Source organism: Amphiprion ocellaris, chromosome 13, assembly GCF_022539595.1.
Source record: "Amphiprion ocellaris isolate individual 3 ecotype Okinawa chromosome 13, ASM2253959v1, whole genome shotgun sequence".
NCBI lineage: Eukaryota > Metazoa > Chordata > Actinopteri > Pomacentridae > Amphiprion > Amphiprion ocellaris.
The window spans coordinates 6,711,493-6,733,944 of NC_072778.1; the positions used below are offsets into that span (position 1 = coordinate 6,711,493).

Consider the following 22,452-nt stretch of genomic DNA (forward strand, 5'->3'; position numbering starts at 1 on the left):
TTTTTTTTTAACCAGGAATTCCACACCCAGCATGAACACACACACACACACACACACACACACACACACACACACACACACACACACACGGAACAGTGATTTGCTGTTCACTCAAAACTCAAGAAAACAGACCTGCCTTCGCTTAAAATCAGCCACCAGTCAGATCTTGCATTCCTCAGAGCAGCGACTGTTCCTCAGCAGTTCAATCAAGACACCAGACAGTGCTATTTTTTTCATTAATTAATATATTTTCTGCATTAAAGTTAACATAGTTTTCTTTTGTGCCACCCTTTAATTTTTCAGTAAGTATTTGATATTTTTGTTATATTCAGACATGAGTAAATTTAAGACTGTCTCTTGCAATAAATATCATAAAATAATAGAGCTTCACATAATAAATATTTTTTACAACAAAAAAAAAATGTTTAACAGACATTTTTTTCTTTTAAAAAATAGCCAGAATTCCTCTTATGGATTTTGAGCATACAATTTACACAAAATAAAGAAAAACAAAACAAAACAAACAAAAAAAAACATGGGAGAATGCCACAGAATGTGTATGAAAAGTTCAGATGGGTGGAAGAAGGAGAGAAACATATCCAAGTGGAGAATACTATGAGATGGATGTGCTTTCGTTAATGCAACATGAGCATAGGAACCACGGTTTTAGTGTGGCAGCAACCAATAAATTCAAACATACCTGCTTGCTATGAAAACCAGGTAACAGCTACATAATTGCCCTATGGTAGATCGTCCTTCACAGATTTGGTGAGAGGCAGCCCCCAGGGGATGCTGCCTACCTAAAACGGAAGAAAAACTTTTCTCATATATATAAAAAAATAGTGTTAATGAGGAGCTGAGGATAGACATAGAAACAGTTAAGGCAAACACTGGTCTGTAAAAACATGGTCCTGATCCAGAGAAAATAAAAACAAAAATAATTGAGTGGTTTTCGTTACTCCTTTGCTTAGCTCCTTAGGGTTCCGCAGCGGGGAGGGGAGGTGGGTGGGAGGTGCTTAGAATGTTTGATAAACATTAATTTGTGACTATCATCATCATTATCACTGTCATCATAAGATCCACATCTAGAGTCTCCTGCGCCGTCGCAAACTCACAGGGAGCGATCAGGAAGGTTTCTCCTGGGTCTGTGGGGCCCAGCTCTCCAGTTTACAATAGACAGTGTTGGAGTTCTTGCAGCGACAGCCAGGCCTGTTGACCCGGTCGTAGCAGTCCTGGCACGCCTTCAGACACCCCTTGACAGGTGGGTAGCATAGCAGACAGGGGAAGAGTACCGACATTAATCCCATGCACAGGAAACGAGAGCAGCAGTGGGAACGTGACAGTGAGCAGGGGTGGTCAGCGCACGAATCGCCCTCATCGTCATTGGAGCAGTGGTAGAAGATGCCCTTAACCAGGCACATGCACGTGCCGTGCTCCAGCGCACTCTCAGCAGAGCACAGGCACTGGCCGTTACAGGCCAGACACGAAGGCAGGCTCCGGGGAGCCGTGCAGTCGCTGCACTTGCACTTCCCACAGCGCTCACAGATGAACTGGTGCCCGGCAGCAGCCACCACCCCGTTGCCAGAGCCAGAAAAGTCCGATTTCCCTTTGCCCTGGGGCTTGAGTGGAGCCTCTAGTGGAGGCTGGTGGAAGTGAGGTCCCTGCTGGGGCTGTAAAAGGGCCTTGGGCTTGGGCTGAGTCCGAACAGGCCGGTCGGCTCGGTGGTGGTGCTGTAAGCTCACGCCGGGCCTGGTGGGGGGCGAACGTGCCAGGAGTCCCTGCTCAGAGGAGGCGCTGCTGTTGCTCCCTGAACTGGCGGCACTTCCTGTGCTGGTGGAGCGGCTGAGCCCCGGGGCCCGGGACCCGCCGTACTGCGGTCCCCCGGCCACAACCACCACGCCGCCCCCAACGTGATGGTGGTGGCCCGATGGCCGGTGCTCATAATTGTTGTTCACATTGACGAGGATGACCTCGTGAGTTCTCTCCTGCTTGTCCTGGGGCCTGGGGGGCATGCGGGGCGCAGGGGGCCTCCGTACCACTGAGGGCCCCTCGGTGTACTCGTTGCTGGAGCGGATGGCCTTGATTTGGTCCAGGGAGAGAATGGCGGCATGCTGGAACTCCCGCTCGTAATCCGACCTCTGCCGGCTCTCTAGGGAAGGCTGCTGGATCACCACTAGTGAACCGCCGGGGCCATGTTGACTTTGGAGCTCCATCTGGGGGGATCACCACTTCCGACATTCACCGTGGACATGCATCGGAAAACCTGCCAGAGGGGGGAACAGGCAGGGGAGAGACAAAGGAGACACAGGGAGGGAGGAGACATCATCAGAGTGAGCCAAAACATGGCATAAGTGGCAAAAACACAGTGTCCAGGAAGAGGGGTTAACACAACTAGCAGGCCTTTTCACATTCTCTACCAGTATCACTATCATCACTCATAAACTAAACTGTAGAGCAGCAGCAGAACCAGAGCTGAGCAGTGATTATTATTTAAAGTGTGTCTGAATATGTGCAGGAGTCTGTATACTTAATCCAGACTCTGTTTTCATCCTGTCAACGTGACAATATGTCACTTTTGATCCCGTTAAGTGAGGCAAACCGGGGAAAAAAGTTGACTATTAACAAGACTTTTTTGTACCTTCCTCCCCAACAGCACACATCTAAACTTCAGTAGGCCCTACAAATACTTCCCCTCCTCATTTACATTTGTATGACTAGTTAACATTTAAATGCACCGCGGCGACGAAATGAGGACACGATCCAAGGGAACTAAATGAGCTGCCTCACTTAGTATTCTATTACTACACCAAAAAGGATTTCAGGGAAATGGGGACAAAAGTAGAGCTAAAAAACTAAGGTCAGCGCGAGTTCCGACAAAATACAGACTTCAGTTGAAAAACCAAACCGAGTGCGTCAAAGTTGACGGGATGAAAACTTCGCCTCACGCTCACAGCAACGCACCATTTTTTCCCCCAAGTTCATCCGAAGCAAATAATTTGTGCAATACGCGTGTTTGTACCATAAATACTGTCAGGAATTTAGGCTTCAGCCTTCGGGGATGTTGTGAAGCAGAGCCGAGCTGCTGGAGGCCAAAACCTACAACACAGTTTACAAAAAACACAAAGTCTGGCTGCGCAAGTGAACGCACCAAACAGTCGATTTTCTTGTCGCTGCTTTTGCAAATAAACAAACTTTCTTGATTCTTTAGTTTTTGTTTTTAATAAGCTGCTCGTCAAAGAGCGCAGCAGAAATGGAGATTAGAGGCGCAGGACGCGTTCAAAGGAGTAGACGTCGTGTGCAGTAATAAAAAAGAAGCAGGATCCTATAAAACCCGCAGAGCCTGAGATCAAGAGACATTAGAGGACGCATCCAAATAGACGGGGAAAACTTATGAATGAAAACAACCGCCGTGGGGGGAGGGGTGTTTGTTACAGCAACAGCCGCGGAGCGACACAGGCGTGGAAATCCATCAACTTCCATCAACTAAATCGCTGCGAATTCAGCCCCACTGCGGGTGTTTTGTGTTTCCAACGTGACACGGAAAGCTTCTGCTTTTTTTATGTGTGCACGGAGTAGAAGTAAACATTTAACATTGCTGCAGCGGCGCAAACCCGGGTCACTACGCACGCTACTATCGCGGCGTAAAAAAAAAAAAAACCTGCAGAAAATGCGTAAAAACGAGCGTGAAGTAAAAGTGAGAAGGTGCCTACCTATATGCGAGCATCCATAACGTCGAATCCATCAACCAAATGAGTCTAGCAAAACTCCATCCAAAAGGAAAGGGCAATGTCCAAACGGAGACTGTACGCTCTAATGCGTAACATTCAGTCCCTTAATCCAAGTGCGAGTGTATCCCTTTGCGTTATTCCCTTTTCTCGGTTTGGCTGGAAAGAAGTCCGGCGAGTGTTACGCATGCATTTGTCCCAACACGGAGCAAAGTAAATCCACGGCGGAGCTCTGGCGCGGCAGTCAGGCAGGCAGTCAGGCAGGCAGGCAGGCAGGCAGTCAGGCAGGCAGGCAGGCAGGGAGGGAAGTCACCCGGAGAGCTGCTGCGCACTTGGGAGGCCGATCTTTAGGCTGGACGACCCAGTTGGAGAAGTCCCGGAGAAATAGTTGCAGATAAAAAAATAAAAAAAATGAAGGTAATAATAGGGAGATCGAACACGAGCGAGCTTATATCCAAGAGTTTCCCCCTCTTCGGGTAGCCTGCTGAGAGTCCGCTCTGAGTTGTGGCTGTTACTTATTGTTGCGGGGAATCTGCGCTCTTGTGCAAGAAAAAAAAAAAAAGAAGCGTCGTGGGCTCGCAGACAGCGGTGCGCTCTTTCCAGCTCTGCGGGCCTGTTCAGCACTGAATGAATGGGGACGCAGGGCTTAGTGTTTGCTCGACAAGCCAACTCCCATTGGCCATTCACTCCACTGAAAAAGGATACATCGCATCCGCTCCTGATTCATTGGGCAGATGTGGAAGGCCGGGCGATAGAGATGTGTGCACTGCTTAAGGTGGAACGGCTCTTTTTTTTTTTTTTTTTTACGAGTTCTTATTTTGCGTTGGCTCGACGAGGGGGCTCGGAGAGGAAAAAACACTCTGGTTTCCGTTCTTGTGGGTTATGAATAATGATGTGAATAAGGTTGATGTGACTAATGGTGATGTAATAAACGCCCCGTTTATTTATAGTTCTGCTGAATTGCCATTTTTTTGTACAGAGACCCTACATACACTCATTTATATAGATTTATACTTTTGAACAGTTATTGCTTTGCTTCAGTATGAATATATACAAAAGATGAACTCTTTACAGCAGTAAAAAAAAGTTACAACTACTGATACACTGCGAATATCTTGACAATATTTAATATTCTTATAAATAAACTTAGAAACTCAAAACTTACTGAAGTTTGTGGTTTGGAAATAAACTAAATACACAATGAGTGGTGAAGTGAGACTTTTTAAGAGCTCTATTATCCAAATATTTTGTTATATAAAGAAAGAATCTTAACACATATAAATATGACTAAAATGAATAAACTATCTTAAAAACTGACAACATACGAAAGCGTATGAATTGGAAATGAAGTAAATGCACAAAATCTGGTTAAATTAGGCTTCTTTACATGTCAAGAAACCCAAAATAGCCAGAGTTTGACAAAAGTATGGCTATATAAAGAGAAAAGAAACAAGAAATGAATGTTGGAGTGATTAAAAGTGGCTCCTAAACATTATTTTTCGGGATCAGATACTGTAATTCTAAGTTAATGATCTCTGCAGTAGACAACAGCAGAAAACTGACATCCTCACACATTCACTGATTATTAGAATCTAAAAAAGTTGACCAGAGTAAACTTGGAGGCCAGCCAGTCTGTACAGCCAGCTGTGGGATCTTACAGACAATCCGGGGAGGAAACACCAACAGGATGTCTTCTGTCCTCTTTGGAATGTTCCCATTACGCATCCATCGGGAGAAATAAGATTCTTTGATATGGGAATTACGCATCATCATCATCATCATCATCATCATCATCATCATCATCATCATCACCACTGTTGATTCTGGATGTGCTGGAGGGTGGGGGGTGACGGTTATTTCCCAGACCACCTTAAGAAAAAAAGCAGCCCTTGCAGCCAGAGGGGGGAAAGACTCTCCCCCTCTCTCCCCCCCTGCCTCCCCCCCTCCTCTCTGTTCCTGACTGTCTGGTTTGATTGGTGTCGCGGATGCGCTACATCCGGATCCATGAGAAAAGGAAGTTCAATACAAAGTCAATTTATCCCATTCAAATGGAAAGATCAATAGATGAGTGACCCCCAGTGCCATTTCGGGTCAGCAGATGCTTTAAAAAAAAGAAGAAGAGCGCAACAGAAAGACAAGAGTTATCGGAGTGTCAGAGCGGCTCTGTGGCGCAGTAATGACTCAGAAGTTTTTTAGGCTGCATGTTTAAAAAAAAGGAAAAAAAAGTCAGCTCCTCGGTGATAAAGCAAATCCTGGTAGACCGACAGATGGCCGCCTGGATCCCTGCTCTTAGTGGTCGGAAGTGCGGACGGAAATCTCACGATTACAGCAATTAGCTGATTTTCCATGGATGGATGTGATGAATATGCCAGCCGTGGCTGTTTTTCTCCCCGTGGATATGCAGCAGCGGTTCACCAAACTAGGGGTTTAGGAGCCATCAGGGGTCCTTGAAGGGGGTCCAGAAAGTCCCCAGATAAATGTCTAATCCCTCTATTTAATTCCATAGATGTTAGTGTGGGGAGCAGAGCCTGTATAATACTCTGATTAGAGGGTTCCTGCTCTCCACTCACTGTATAATCAGTTACAAAACGTTTCGACCAACTTGGGTTTTATTGCAGCTTCATCAAACATGATCCTGAAGTCTGAACCGTCCTGAAAGTTTTAGAAAGTATGAATCTCGCAGAGAAGATGCTTTATGAAGAGCTGGGAATGCTTCAAGTGGCACTGAAAACACTTACAAGAGATGAACAGGTGAAAGATGAGCTAAAATAGATAAAAATGAAAGAAAATGCCTTTCACATTGCATCAACTGAGGATATTTTCTATACAGATTTTTCCCAGCATGTATATTCTGCTGTAAAATCAGTATTAGCCCTCTTTTAAGTATCACTATTACTTACTGGCTTGTGATTTTTCTTCTTCTTTCTTCCAATGCTTGTTTACAATCAAAAAAGACAAGACAACAAATACATAAACAATGTGTTTAATACATTAGTAAGATTTTATATAATCAAACATGATGCCACAGCAGATTCTTCAGAACTAGGAAGTAAAACAGAGTGCTGAAACAGAGCATCTTTGGCTTGAAGGTTTCCAGATTGAAAACAGAATTTGTTTTCTAGTTGAAACATGAACAACAGTTGGCATTACTTGCTGCACAAACTTATACTTTTACAATAACAAAATTACAAAGCACAGAGTCTTTGTTTTGACTTTTTCCAGCCCAGCGTGGTCAGAAGAAGCACAGGCCGCTGTGCTGCTGCTGATAGCTGATATACGACTGGATGAGAGAGTCGGGGATCCGGGGCTTCACAGTGTTCAGGGCACTTTCAAAGTGTCTGGCCTCGATGTGCTGAGCTTTGATGTCCTCTTGCAGGGCCAGGAGGGCAGCCTCTCTGCATACTGCTGTTATCTGGGACAGGAAACAGACAGATATTCAGCAGTCAGGCACAGCGCTCCGTCCACGGAACGCCACCGAGTCATGCGAGAGGCTGGTCGACCTCAGTGACGGACCGTCGGTGCGTTTTGGTGAAGGAGCGGGGCTTTATTTATGTAAACAGAAATATCTTTGTGTCATAAACATCAAACGCCACACAGAACAGAGGGACAAACCAAGCTGTATTTACTGCCACTTAGACACTGATGCAATCTGCCATCTGCATTATACAAACTACCATTCAAAAGTTTGGGGTCACTTAGAAATGTCCTTATTTTTGAAAGAAAGGAAGTTTTTTTTTAATGAAGATAACATTAAATGAATCAGAAAACCAGTCTAGACATTGTTAATGTGGTAAATGACATTTTAATGGAGTATCTCCATAGAGGTACAGAGGAACATTTCCAGCAACCATCACTCCTGTGTTCTAATGCTACAATGTGTTAGTTAATGGTGTTGAAAGGCTAATGGATGATTAGAAAACCCTTGTGCAGTTATGTTAGCACATGGATAAAAGTGTGAGTTTTCATGGAAAACATGAAATTGTGTGGGTGACCCCAAACTTATTGAATGGTAGTGTATGTGTACAGTATTATGTTGAGTAAAATGAGGAGGTTCAGAGCTGTAGAACTTATATTCCTTTGGCCTTGTCACCATAGTAGGAAATAATATGGGATTAAAAATAAAGCTAAAGAGACAAGTTAAAGTGTTTTTGTTTGGATGTAAGACAGGAGAGCTGCACACTAAGGAAAAGACAATCAGCTAAAGGACTGAGATACAGCATGTAATTATTGAAATCACAGAATATGTTCAGGTGCATCGCATAAAAATATGTAAAACTAAGTTAAAGGAAGAGTTAAAAATGAACATTATGATACAAAATGTGACTGTAAAATGGAGTCAAGAAAAACTAATCGAACTCTCAGGCAGTATAAGTGGAATTGTAGTTGTGCAAACATTTTGCAGATGCTTAGTAAACTAAATACATAGTTCCTGTTACTTATGATTTACCTAACTCGCAAGCCAACAAGAAACTTTAGAGCACATATAAATAAAAGTTACGCAAGTGTGCTAAATCAGCTTGACCGCACGCTGTGAGTAAATCTTCGGTTTTTGATGTTTGCCGTCTCCTCCTCCTCTGTTTCTGCAATCTGCGATGAAACAATGCTTTTGTTTAACTGGCAGTTCTGATCAGTCATGTCTAAAATGTAAATACAGTAGTTCTCCTGCAGCCTTTTAACTACACCACCGATGGAATTATGCAATGGCTGCCATGGAGGAGTGCTGCAGTCAGCGGCGGTGACCTTTGGGAAAGATTCTGCACACGCCAGAGGAGTGACTCACTTCCGAATTGGTGGCGATGGCTGATGAAGGCCAGGCACCTTTCCCAGCAGTGCCACCCTCCTCCCTTTCTAGAAGCCCAGCTTTGTTCTGAGCCAGGGCGGCTTACACAACTCCAGGCTCGCAGGAAGCTATTCGCCTGTATGATCGCTGATAACGTGTAGCGGGAGGTTAGTGGGACAGGTAGTCATGTGATGGGAGTATTGAACGGTAGGCATGTAGAGCAGTGGGTGTCCACCCAAACTGCTCACTGGAGCGAAGAGCTGCTGGTCGCTGCCCTTCCCACTACAGCTGCACTGTGTGGCATGCAAGCTGCTAGTTAACCCTCCATACGCTAAGCTGCTTCTGTGCTTTTTATTTGCTCACAGTGGGCTCATTTTTCACCTGCATCTCTATGGAAACAACACAACCATGGCTAGACGTAGAGAGAACTCAAAAATGGCCTCTGTGCAGTGCGACATAGTTACAACACCATAAATCATAAAAAGTATGGATGTCAGATACTGGCTTTTTTGCCAGTAACCAATATACAGATATTATCCAACTCTCAATTTCCGAGTCCGATATCAACCGATACCGATATATGTGGGCTTGGAAATAATTCCAAACCACAGACATATTGTTAGTCAGACACAGCAAGCTTGTTACTGCAGCTACAGTTGTTAACACGCTTCAAAACACAGTTTGATGATGTCATCATTTGCACGCCGGTAAACGCTGGTGAAATCCAGGCATTATTTTATCAGTTTTCATGACAGGAAAAAAAACCCAATAACGATATTGACCGATATTACATTTTTATGCCGATATCGGGCCAATAATATCGATGGGCTGATATTATTGGACATCCCTGTAAAAAAGTAAAGTAGAATTATTTTCAAAAATTAAAAAAAAAAAAAAAAAAATTAACCAACAGGTACAATAGTTTTTCAAGTGTCTACAAGGGTTGCCAACACTGGAAACGGTGCCTCTCTGCTGATGCTTTTCTACTTTTATTTTTCATTTGCCTGCAGTTCAGCCAAAAAGTCCCTGAATTTTTGTCATGTGACTGTTGTCCACGCCGGAGTCATTCATGGCTTTACAATCGTGCCAAGGAACAAAGATTATTTTAAAAAAATATATTATTTTTGCACTTTTTAACAGAATCTAGTGTAAAAATGAAGTATAATTAAGTCAAATTAATGAAATATCCTATATTTCAGGTTGTTTTTGGATAATGTTTCTAACAGACATCAAAGTCACACACAATAAGTTCAAGGACTGACGCATAGTTGAAAATCTGAAGCTTCTCCCTGTTGTTAAAGTTTCTGGCTCTGATAAATGCTGTCATTTAGACAATTATTTAAAGATAACATGCCTCTCAAACCTGCTGGCAGGTTTCGGGGTTCAAAGGGTTAATACAGAGCAGATGCAGTTTTTTTTATCAACAATATTAATCACACAATGTGTAAAACATGCAAAACTACATCATCAATAAAAGCATCATCAGACTGACAAACTGCATTTACAAAACCAGATAAGGGTTCAGTATGTAAGGCTGCGCTAACAGCTGCTTACGGTTTGAATTTATTGGAATATTCCTAAACAGGATTTCAAACTGCCGCATTGAATAAAAGTATTAAAAACATGACGTCATGCTAAACAGACACAATGCATAGACTTGGTGGAAACAGGAAAAAACACAGCCGAGGTTGTCAACTGTTAAAGCATATGACGTTCATGGTGTTTTTCAAGGCCGGAGAGCAAAATGAGGGGAGATGGCTGTTTGAATGTGCTCTGGCCCCGCTAGCATGCACGGCTCAGGACAGGTGCTTTGCAGATGTCAGGATGTGAGGCCTATTTTCCCCCGTCTTCTGTTTCAAGCCAATGAGCAACATGATTTAGGCAGGGTAAACACACGGGGCTGGGTTAATTTTGTATGAGGGTTTCTCATCATTCAAGTCATTTAGGCCTGTCAGTAATAATGATGCAAAACAATGAGGCCATGCATCCCAGTGGCCTGTTTACAAATGGAGAGGGGGAGAGCGAGCAAGGCGGAGGGCGAAAGTGAGAGAGCGAGAGAGATGCCACATGTTGAACAATGTGATTTAGTGTTATTTCCAAGCAACATCCATAAACAGGAACGGAAAAACACTGCGGCACAATCAAACCGTAATTTCTTATTTACGTTGAAGCTTTGACTTACAGGACATGTTAGCCCTCTTGTGCCTCAATCTCATGATTCAACGGTTAATAATTATTTGGTTGTTTACTTCCATAACACCCCTCAGGTTTATTAAAATAGAAAAAAAACAACAAAAACGTCCTCTGAAGTACACAAACGACGCGGACGCGACACTCACAGGCCCTCGCATTCATACTGGCCCGGTTTATGAGCTGTTCTGTGAGGCCGATCAACAAGCCAGTGTTTCCCGCTGTGTGTTTGCCTGTATGGGGCCTTGAAAAAAAATAAAGCCACAAAGGCAAACAGGGCAAGCGAAAGAGCCAGTTTGTTTGTAAACGTGAAGGCATTCCTAGAGCGGAGCCAAAAGTCCAGCGCCGACTACCCCTCTAGCACCACCTTGATACCCCTAAACACCCCCCCCCCCCCCCCCCCCCAAAAAAAAAGGCAACCTACCACCCCCTAAAGATGGGCCCCCCACACTCCTGAGAGGGAAAACAGGAGGAAGGAGAAAACTGCAAATGCACAGAAATAAGATTTGTGGCGGGGGGGTCGGCAGCGAAGAGTGCTGACTTGTGGCAGGCCAAATAAATTATAGATCTCTCTCTTTTTTTTAATGTTATTGCAATGCAGACTTTATTTTTCATTCCCTTCATAAATTATGTCAGCAATCACTTAAATATATGGAGGGGACTAAGCTGATGCATTGCAGTGGCTGCTCTCTGGTGATGTGGGCGAGCTCAGAGATCCTGGCGGTGGCGTCTAGCCAGTCGTAAAGGCATAGCAAACGAAAAGGGAGGAAAAAAAAAAGGCAATCATCAAGAGCCTCTCAGTTTGCAGACGGGATAAAACTTGCTGACTCAAGATGACCCAAAAGCCTGCCTAATGGTGAGTCTGAGAGTTGTGATGACGAAGCAAAAGCTGTGTGAAGTAGCAGATTGTGCAGCGAGCTCCTCCATCGTCTCAGGGGTCCAGGTTAAACAGTGACAAACTTCAAAAATAGTCACGAAAGTGTGTTCATTTACAGATGATGAGACAACCCACCCCTTATATTGCAAGACAACATGGGTCTGTTTGGTTCCTGGTATCTCAGATGAGACTTCAGTCAAGCCCTGAACCAAATTACATTCAGTCTAATCAAGTCTGCTGGAGTCTGTGCTTCAATAATTCTAACAGAAAGCTTGAATCATGTACATCAGGGTAATTGTGACTTCCAATAATCTCTATCTATCAACTGTTAATATTAAGTGAGCTTTCAATTTAAAATAAGTTCCAGTATAAAGTCAGCAATCTTGTTCAACCTCCAAAATAAAACCAGTGACCTCTTGCCTCCAAAATAAAATCTAATCAGTAACTTCCAACAACTGAAATTAAATCTAATTAATGACTTCCAAATACAAACATAGCAGAAAAACGTGTATTTTGAAGTATCAGTGAAAATGGCAAAGTTCTGTAATAATTTAATATCACTGCACATTTTTAATTTGGCTGTTTGTTATTGGAGGAGCATCATTCTGGTGTGAGTGTTGGTTTCTTTGGGGTCACTTTGGGATTTATTTTGGATTAGATCCCAAACATTAGACCATAAAACCTCCACTTTACACATGTAGAACTGGGCGACAGATGTAATAACCACTCCTGAACTGGTGGTTACTATGATGATCTAATGAAGAAGCATCATCTCTAGTCACTGGCTGTATAAAAAGATGGATGGATCCTCCATGATGTCACCCATAGGTGATCTGAACAGCACTTTTAGAACATAAACAAGGAAATTACCTATAGAGACCAAAGCTGCTTTTTGTACCAGGCTGTAAAATGGTGTATTTCTGCTATAAAGTTGGATATTTTAACATGGGAGGTCTTTGGGGATTGACTCACTTTGAAGGCAGCCTCAAGTGGCCATTCAAAGAACTGCACTGGCTCTTCAGCAATGGCTTCAGTTACAATTTCACATGAATTCCCCTGAGATTCAAACTTTTGCTCTCCTGACTGAAAGACCTCTGTTTAACCCCATGTACAAGTTGGCTGCTGTTCATACTATCTCACCTGCTCTGGTTGAAAAAAAAAATCTGGTATTTCTAAAGTCTGTAAAAGAGCCAGAAGGAGGTTTCTTCTCAGACCAGTTACATTATAACATGCTGAAAAGTTAGCATGGAATATTTGCCCAAAAAAAGTTAAAAAAAAATACTGCCTACCCCAGCTTTAAAACCCCTTCATATATCACTGCCACCACCAGTAGAAACGTCCTGAATCCTTAAATCCATCATTCCACCTTAATAAAATGTCAGCAGCGTCTCTTAAGCTGCAGAGCTTTAAAATGGGTCGCTGGAAAAGTGATAGATGCTCAATTGGAGCGCCTGCCACATCCTTGTTTCCACATATTCCTCTAATGACAAGTTTCCCCTCGTGGTTCTCAAACCTCTCTAAAAACCAAGGGTCACACGAACGTAAAAACACATACATATATTCTCACACACTGCAATGTATGCAAGGATGCATATGAGTTGTACTGAAAGAAAATCACATAGGGAATTAATCATGACTCTTCAGAATTTCTGTCAACGAGGCAAATGCAGTGGTGAGAGTGGTGAGAGGGTCAGACTACCATAATGACATCCCTCGTGAAGGCTGGAAGTCACATCTACCTCCGCTGTCTGATGGTCATTTCATACACAAAGGAAAAGTGATTACATCTCCTTTTGATGTTCAAGTGAGCTGAACACTACCCTCTGAAAAAAAGAGAAACATTTGGCTGAGATTATTAAGAAAGTGCCAAACGTTTAAACTGTATTTCACTCACACTGAACGTCGTCCTTGTCCAACGTCACCTTCAGGGGGCAAACTAGTGCAGAGCGGGAAAGCATAAAAGAAGAAGAAAACGTCTGGAACAGATGAAAGGTTGGAATAGCTCTTGAAAGTACAGCAGGCGAGTCAAAGGGTTGGAAAAAAAAACAACAGGGCCAAATAGCTGGTCAGGTTTTGTCTTTAATGGTGGTCCATCCTATGTGAAATATGGAACTATTTCACTTGCAAATGCAAGAAAGATGGACACGACGGATCAAAACCATTGTATTCTCTAGAACCCTTAAATCTAGCAAGGAGTGGAAACATAAATAAACCAAGTTGGTGATTCATATGAAACCGCAGCAGTTACTCTTAGTTCTGCTGAATATGAAGTTAAAGCCAATAACAGTGATGATGAATTATCAGCTCTTTACCTTGGCCATGCTTGGAAGGTTTCAGTTGTCTGTCTTGGTTTTATATCATTATTAAATGTTTAAAGACAATAGTTATAAATATTACATGACTTCCTTTTATATTAATAAGCCACTATAAGACCCTTTGGATTACCTTTGACTGCTTATTTATTAATGTTTACAACTACAGCCTGGATGGATTACTGCAACAGCAACAACAAAAAATATTTTATGACTTTACTGATAACTTAACATCAATTGTGGCCCCTCCATCAGTCGCTAGTATCTGCCTTTTAGGAAGTATAAAAGCCATGATGACTATTGATTTGATCAACACTTGAGGCTACAGAATTGATTCATCATTATAAAGATGAATCAAGCATCTTTTACTAGAGATAAAGCTTTTTCTAACTGTAAAAGCACTGTGGCTGATCAGAAAGTGGTAGGCTCCTTTATTATTAGCTTATTATTAATTACAGACTTTCCTTTTCTTTACTGTAAACAATTAATAAAAGGTCAAGGTTTATTTCCCAATATTGAAAATTGCTTGCTACAGATAAAAAAAGAGACTGTGGTGGATTACTTATTAACAGTAATCAAAGCTATTAGTTCCAACGTACAAAGCTCTGTCTGTATTATGCCCTATTAGAAAGCGTTACCAAGCTTCATATTAGTGTCAGACCCTAAAATCTTGTATTGTGACAGATGAAGGCAGAGGATTGTGATCAGTGAAGCCATTTTAATGTGGTTATGGAATGACGATGGACACTTTGAGGGCTGAATTTTGCTCAAGGCTGCAGGCCGTCGCTGGCCCAGCCATTAGGGTGCCACAACATAAAACCCTGGATACAACAGCAGCCTTTATGCTCCACTGGCCACTGTACTGTAACTTCCCTCTGTAGCCACAACTACACCCTTTATCATGCTGCTTCAGTGCACAGAGCTATACCGCGATGCATATATATATACTGCATGCAGAGTGATATACTGCAGCACATGCAGCCCTGCATGTGAGGCCCTGTTGTCCTGGTCAGACAACACAAACCTTTATTGACTCCGGCAAGGAAATCAGACTCGGTAACAAGATACAGCAAAGAATAACCAAATATAAATAAGAACATAGCAACGAGGGGGTTAAATAAACACGCCTGACATTTTTTAGCACTACAACATGGCTGGAAAGATATATGAGTGGAATATAAAGTTCAACATTTACATGGCGATGCAAGAAAGTAACAGTAACAATCTCAAACCAGAATGTGGTCGTGAAATAACTGCAGCTAAAAATATCCAGCATAAAAATGCACACACATGTGCAAAACCTAAGAAATAAAGCGGTAAAAGAATGTGAAAATAGGATTTGTATTCACACGAACTGGTCTATAGAAGACCATAATTTAAGTACAGTGACTCCATGTGTACAGGTGCATTGTAAAAAAGCAACTTGTACTGTATATCAAATAAATATTTCATAAATTGAAACAAAAAACTTCATGTAAATTGGCATTCAAGTACTCAGCTCCACATGTTCAAGTGTGCAAGCCACAAACACACTGTACACATACAAATCCAAGCATGTCCCCTCCTGCAAAACCACTAAAGTCCACTCAAACATTTACATGCATCCTACACAGCAAAATAAGTATGCAAATCTATATTTTTCCTCTCAGTACTTCCCTGGAGGAGGTGAGAAGGGACGTGTGCCATGAGACAACCTGTTCAGCAAGACGAAAATAAACCCTTCTTGAGGTGGAGAGGGAGGCAAAAAAAAAAAAAAGCTTGTGACTGCTGGCAGCGCATACCAACGTTCTCAGGTCAAATCTGTCTGGTGTACTTTTCGCTTCCTACTTCAACAAAGGCGCTCAGTGAGTGTATCAGACGGCCTTAATGAAGGGCTTGTTAGCCGGGCTACCGGCAGCAGATCCACTAGACCCGGAGTGTGTGTTTACTATCAATCCGCCCTTGTGTCTACAGCGGGCTACATCCAGTCCTCCCCCCCTCTCCCTGCTGCCTCACCCCCTCCCTCACACACAAACGGCCACATTTACAGGAGCGAGCCCCGACAACTCCCCCTCCACCCCGCCTCCCACAAAACCTCTCCTCCATCACTCCACAAGTCCTGCACACATACTCTACAGTGCAAAGACACACACTCGCGTCACACACCCTCCCTGAACACGCTGCACTTGCTCGCATAGTGCACAATGCATCGAGCAGACACACACACATGCACTTGCAGCAACACACAAAGTCCAATGCATAGACACACGAGCTTAACAAGCTCCAGTTTAATGCAAACAAACTTACATGCATCGATGCAAATGCATGCACACATACACACAGCTACCACCACAGTGCACATGCATTTACGCACTGCATGCAAAGCCTTACATTCTTGGGAAGTGTTGCATAGAGCAAACACATACAAGTTTGCTCAACAAACAGTAAAACACTCATTTAACCTTCAGAAGTCGCAGCTAGCAGAAAGAGCTTATTCTCTTATTTGTATGATTTACTTATCAGTCATAAATTGTAAAACAAGAGAACAATACTTGCCTCAAGTGCAAATTCTTACCAGTCAGTCCTATGAATATAATATTTAACTCTGTGGGGGTCGATGAAATGCAGAAAAAGCAACTATTATTACCTTGAAATTTCATTATGAATCAGCAGAGTGCAGCATTTATGATTAAGCTACCAGTCGTTTACTTGACTCATCATTCGATCATCAGGTCAGGAAACATCAGAAAATAGAAATAAAGGCCCATAATAGTTCTCATGGTGAAATTTTCTAGCATTTTTTTGTGCCCAATAGTCCAAGTAATACCCAATTTACTGGGCTGTAAAATAAGTAAAAACAGCACTCAGCAGGACTGAGAACTATCTATAGAGTTGCATTTTTGCATGAAAATTTAACTAACCAGTAACTGATAATAGCTGGAGATTAACTTTCTCACGACTAGCAGAAATCATTCATCTGCAGATTGTTCCAGCTCTACCATGCAGAAAAAGGAAATATGTAAATGCTGAACTTGCTATTCACAAACAGATAAAAACATATTTGCAGGTGGAAGCAAACGTCAACCCCAAAGAGATGCAAATTTACAAAAAAAATGCTCCATTTACTTAAATTGAACACACAGATGCATCGCACCCAAACTAAAAAAGAAAAAAAGGAGTTTAGGAAAGCTGACAACTAATGCCAGAGATTATAATGGTAGTAGAAAGAGCAAATGTAAAATGAAAAATATTATCTCCCCTAAGATCTTCCCAAACCACACCACAATATCAGCACCAATCCCTACACTAGGAAAAAAAAAGCAATGCTGCATCCAATTTTCAGAGAGGAAATTAAATAATACATAAATCAAACGATGTTGGGGGTGCAGAGCCCAAACTCCCAACCAGAAATAAAACATTTCATCCTCCAAAAAGGCGAAGAGGAAGTGTCTGCAGTGACATGCCTCCGCCAAGAGAAACAAGGCCTGACCACAACTCCATGTGAAACCTATTTAAGATTACAAGGCGAGAGTGAGAGAGTGAGGGAGAAGGTTAAAGAGAGGGAGGTGAGGTTAAGCATGGAAAGAGGAGAGTCACGTGGGGAGAGAGGGGGGGAGAACGGAAACATGGCACATGATCATAAATAGCAGAGCGGAGTGTGTGAGCCGTGGATGAACGTGCACATGCTTGTGCTCTCGGCAGAGGAATTCAGATTCCATAGAAAACTCTGATGATGAAATTGAGATCTTTGCGGGCTTTCCTCGCCGTGTGTTACAGCTGAGACAATAGAGGCGAAGGCAAGATATTACACGAGTATTCCAGCAGGCAATCAATAGAATGATATTATACTGTAAGTTTAGAATGTATTTTACTTGTCAGCATAAAAGAGATTTGGATGCATTCGGTGTCTCCCAGTAACATTTAGCAGCTTGTTGCACCGGAGATGTGAGTTTAGAATTAGCTTACTGTGAAGATTCACGGGCATAGAGGGATGTCTGCCAAAAAAAAAAAAAAAAAAAGCTTTTAACTGAAGCCAATTTCATGCTTTAATATTCCAGCTGTGTAGAAGTGAGTAGGGTTATCCTGTTATCTTTTGTCAACTGTTTGCTGCATTTTTCCTGAGAAGACTTCAGTGCATCACTATTACTGTTTCCCTTTAGATATTGTCAGAGAAAATGTGCGGTTACCTCAGTTTTTAAACAATCCTGCATCTATGACGGCCGGTATTTCGCTCTGATTTCCAGCATCTTTTGATTTCTGACCGGGTTTGAAAGCACGTCTTATGGTCTACTTCTAAGACACCATCCCTCCTTCCACACCTCCCCCCTAGCAGGTGTAAGTCATTAACTGTCGTCATGGAAAGATGGCAGAGATTAAAGTCAGGAAGTGTCTTTTTTTAAATATTTACATTGCTTTACATTCGTGATTACTGCATCATGCATGCTCGGTATTGTGCTACATAGTTATCGCAAAGTGGAAGAGACGGTGTTTTATCAGCTAGGATGGGATTTCGTCCTGGTTTGCTCGTAATTGAAACCAGTGAGGCTGGTGTTATATGCGAGGACCCAAATGGCGTCATCTCCCCGAGTGAGCAAAGAATCAGTGAGAACCATCACCATGTCTGTGAGGACGATCCACGTAAACACAGCCGATAAATAAAACTATCTATCTTGACATTTCCGCAGGTTGTCTCCTTTCTATTTCCATGAATGAATGATTCACTTAGTTGTGTCACCCTGTACATAAAGATGGCACAACTGAACAAAGTGACTGTTGCCTGACTCACTGCTAATGTTAGTAATGGAAACCTCCTACAAAAGCTACCAAAGACCTTCTGTGTCAGTGTTGGCGTATTAGACCCTCACTCATTCTGTGTTTTGGAAAGACCCGTGTGGGATAGCACCTGTGTTGGGGATACACAGAGTTAAGGTGTGTGTGTGTATGTGTGTCTGTGTATGTGTGTGTGTGTGTGTGTGTGTGTGTGTGTGTGTGTGTGTGTGTAGAGGGGGTAGAGCTGGGCCTCGCCTTTAAGGGCATATTTGTCCTCGCCCCTTAATCAGTCGAATGAAAGCTCCACATTCTCCTTGGGCTTGGGAAAGCAGGGATGGCATATTTACCAAACACGCCCACACTGAAGTGACCTGGAGACAGCTCTATGTGTGTGTGTGTGTGTGTGTGTGTGTGTGTGTGTGTGTGTGTGTGTGCGTGCGTTTTGGTAATGTCAGGGTAGGTGAAACTCCACCTGTGTCATGTGCTCCTCCAAAAATGTATATTTCCTATTTGCTCCATCTTTTGCAGGACACATACACACTGAATGTTCTTCTATATATGTGTGTGTGTGTATATTAGTAATGTAACAGCATTCATTTACAATATAAAGCAAAGATTGTTTCAGCTGTTGCAGTATAGGTTAAATTTTTGCAACAGAATTTGTCAGATCTCTATGAGACCTGAGCTACAATCTGCATGACAACATCTAAAAAGTCTAATGGACCTTCGCAATAAAACTAAAGGATGTTCACTCTACAGGATACCCTGTAAATTTGTTGAATGCCTTCCAATTTGACTAAAAAATGACTGAGTGGCATTTCATAAAAACAGCCACAATAGCCACCAACGACGATAATATATGTTGCACAGATTTCACTGCTTATAACTGTCATTGTACATTACGGGAAAGACGACATTAGCTCACTTGCAGAGAATTAGATTCTCATGTTTGTACACTAAATATGAAGGTACCATGAGGACCTGGGTAATTCAGCTCACCACATGGAGAAAGAAGCTGGCGTGGCTGTGTCCAAATGTAACAAAATCTGCCCGCCGGTGTAAAAACAACAAATTTCTGCTTTACGGAGGGTTAAGTGCTGGATTATGTCTCTGTCCTGACCATTTGCCAGACAAGCAGACTCCACAGAGAGAGAGACTCCAGGAGCTGAAACTGAATTAACGGTGTGTCCTTGTGACCATGCATTTCCTTTTTTACTCCCGCTGTCCTTTCCTAGTTTTATTAGCTACTCTCAGGTTGGTCTACTGTGCCCCTCCTCTCTTCTTTTTCCCCATAATTTGGCAGCTTTCTCTTCAAACTTCTGTCCCTTCCTGCATTTCTAGCTTTGCTCTCTTGCTCAATTTCTTTCTTTTTTGGCTTTTGCTACCCACGTTGTGTCTTGCTGCCCGGCCAAAGGAAACAGCATGTCGGGTACGCTTGAGGGCTCATATTTCCCAGGAAAAGTTCAATTGGTGCTCACCATGTACTCGCACATAAACCACAGCGAAGGCTTTATATATAAAATGTAAAATTAGGGCCAATTGGAGCCATTCCCCTCTCTGTGATAGCTGGCCCTTTGCAGGCCATGACAGCCAGCTGGCTGAAGCGGTGAGAGAAATGTTTTCTTTGTTAACCTTTATTTAACCTGCAGTGTCAACTAAAAACAACAAATTCACAATGTCAAGAGGCAAAAGGCTTGCCGGGGAGGAAGTGAAGCGAGATGTTTCACAGTCACACAGAGTTACAGAGGTGTGAAGGGCTTTTTCCTAAGTCTTTGTTGAGCTGTTGACTGTGTTTTCCATTTCAGCTGTGTCTTTCTAAGTGTCAGCGTGACTGCGTCGGTGGTCAGCCACACAGAAAATAAAAGACACACACACACACACACACACGGGACAAGAGGTTAAACCATATTTTGGAAAATCGCTGCCAGCTTCAGACCTCGTCCGACACGCATTCCACCAAAGCTGACATGTTTATTTGATGATGATTACAGAGCTCTTTTTCTTCGAGAGTCCTGGAATGACGGCGTAAGTCGGCTTCGCACGTTGTGTAATGTCACTGTTACTCAAACAGCAACACGTTCTGTTGATGCATTTTTTGCGCCTGTGTCCTTGGTGATAAAAATCTTTGCAACAACAAATACCGGGCCATAAATCAGACCGACGCACAGAGCCAGAGGAGGAACAGCCACAACCACAACAGGTGTTAAGAGGAAACCATTTGTCTTCCTGTGAGGGTGGTTTCACTCTGTGTGTGTGCGTGTGTGTCATTATACAAGGCCTTATTCATGATCAGACTCTTTCTATGGTTTTTTATCGTCGCAAACAAGCCTCTGCAAACCCAACATGTCTGCTCAGGTTTCTATTTTAAAATGTGGGGTTTAACAAAAAACCTAATCACCGTCCCAAAGCTGCTTTTAAATCCTTTAACTGATGCAAAATGCACCACTTTCTTCATCGAATCGACTTTGTTGACAGGGAGCTGCGGAGGGGCTCAGTAACGTGGTAAAGGGGAATATCAAGCATCGCAGGCGGCACACTGACGTCAAGACAGACTGTTGATCTGCCTGATTTGTACGTCCTGCGTTGGAACAGACTCGCTCTTGCCAGTGTGAAAAAAAAAAGAGTAAAGAAAACAATTGTGCCAGTGAGTTTGAATGGATGTCAGCCAAGCGTCTCAGACACCTGGGCTCGGACCAAACAGCCCTCCCCCTGTTGGAGGGAAAAGACCCACCGCTATGGAGGTCGCAGCCGGTCAAAGGCATCTGTGACTGAACACAAAGATATTCTGATACGGCTGAATGCTGCAGCTTTAGGTTTTATTAAAATGCCTGAACAACCATCCCCCTCTTCTTTGGGGATGGATGTTACAGATACAGATCTCCAGGGAGGGCAAAGTGCAGAGATGGTGCTGCCTGTCAGATGGCGCCACCTCTTACATGCTCTGCATCCCAACAGCAGCTTCCAGATCTGGTCTTACTGTGATCATGTGGAGAAATCCTTCCTTCTTTTTTTTTTTTTTTTTTGTCTGCCAAGTGCTCGTTCCTGTCCTGTTTTTGCACTCCACTTCATGGAGGCCACTTGCCAATCAAACACCACAGGGAGGTCCGTGACATCCTCTGTTAATGAAGTCAGTTTCTGGAAGTTGTGCGCTCAGTGACTGTCATTACTCCTTTTAATGACTCAGTTCCTTTCCTGTTTATTCCAAACAAACCGTACAGAGGAAAACATCAATCCTGCGCATCTGAGGATTTTTCCCAGATGTGTTCTCTCAGCAAAAGACAGCAGCAAAACATTTATTTAAAATAAAAATATTAGAATATAACTTGGTGGTAAGGTCTTTTTTAAGCCCATTAAAAATTTGTTTTCACTTGTTTCAAAATGTAAAACTGTAAAAATCGGGACTAAAGTTGTGGGAATCCAAATATCTGTCAGTGAACCTGTTTTTCTAGTTTGGTAACCACTCTGAATTAATGTTTTGCTTTACTTCATTATGCTTTCTATCATGTTAGCTGTTCCTGGTCTGAAATTGACTTATCTGACACTTAACAATCACTAACAAAAGTGCTCTATCCCACCTAGTGCTGCTGTTTTCAGTAAGTAGTGTATGCTAGAAGGACCTTTTCAAGGAATTTCAAAAACATGTTTCTGTTCTCTTTGCAAGCTGACTTACAACAACTGTACACAAGATTCCATCCCCATTCTTATTCGCCTCGCCTTCCAAGCTGTGTTTGGCTCGGCTGTCTGCTTGTGAAACAGTGGGAAACACGACTACAACTAAATACACTGCTGTACACAGGTATGCAAGCAGCAAGACTTTTC

General features: G+C 42.8%; 2 protein-coding genes across 2 annotated transcripts in view; both read right to left on the reverse strand.

The window, feature by feature from the left end:
- Positions 1 to 219: 219 nt before the first annotated feature.
- spry1 (sprouty homolog 1, antagonist of FGF signaling (Drosophila)) lies at positions 220 to 4,396 on the reverse strand. Its single transcript, XM_023272596.3, has 2 exons — positions 3,711 to 4,396; positions 220 to 2,263 (listed from the first exon to the last, which is right to left on the reverse strand). The coding sequence occupies exon 2, from the start codon at positions 2,211 to 2,213 to the stop codon at positions 1,125 to 1,127; it is 1,089 nt and encodes a 362-aa protein (XP_023128364.1). The 5' UTR covers positions 2,214 to 2,263; positions 3,711 to 4,396; the 3' UTR covers positions 220 to 1,124.
- Positions 4,397 to 6,692: 2,296 nt separating this feature from the next.
- Positions 6,693 to 22,452, reverse strand: part of spata5 (spermatogenesis associated 5) — a 122,621-nt gene continuing 106,861 nt past the window's right edge. The window contains exon 17 of the mRNA XM_023272597.3: positions 6,693 to 7,137. Within this exon, the coding sequence (XP_023128365.2) occupies positions 6,958 to 7,137 (180 nt within the window). The 3' untranslated portion in view covers positions 6,693 to 6,957. The remainder of the gene's footprint in view (positions 7,138 to 22,452) is intronic.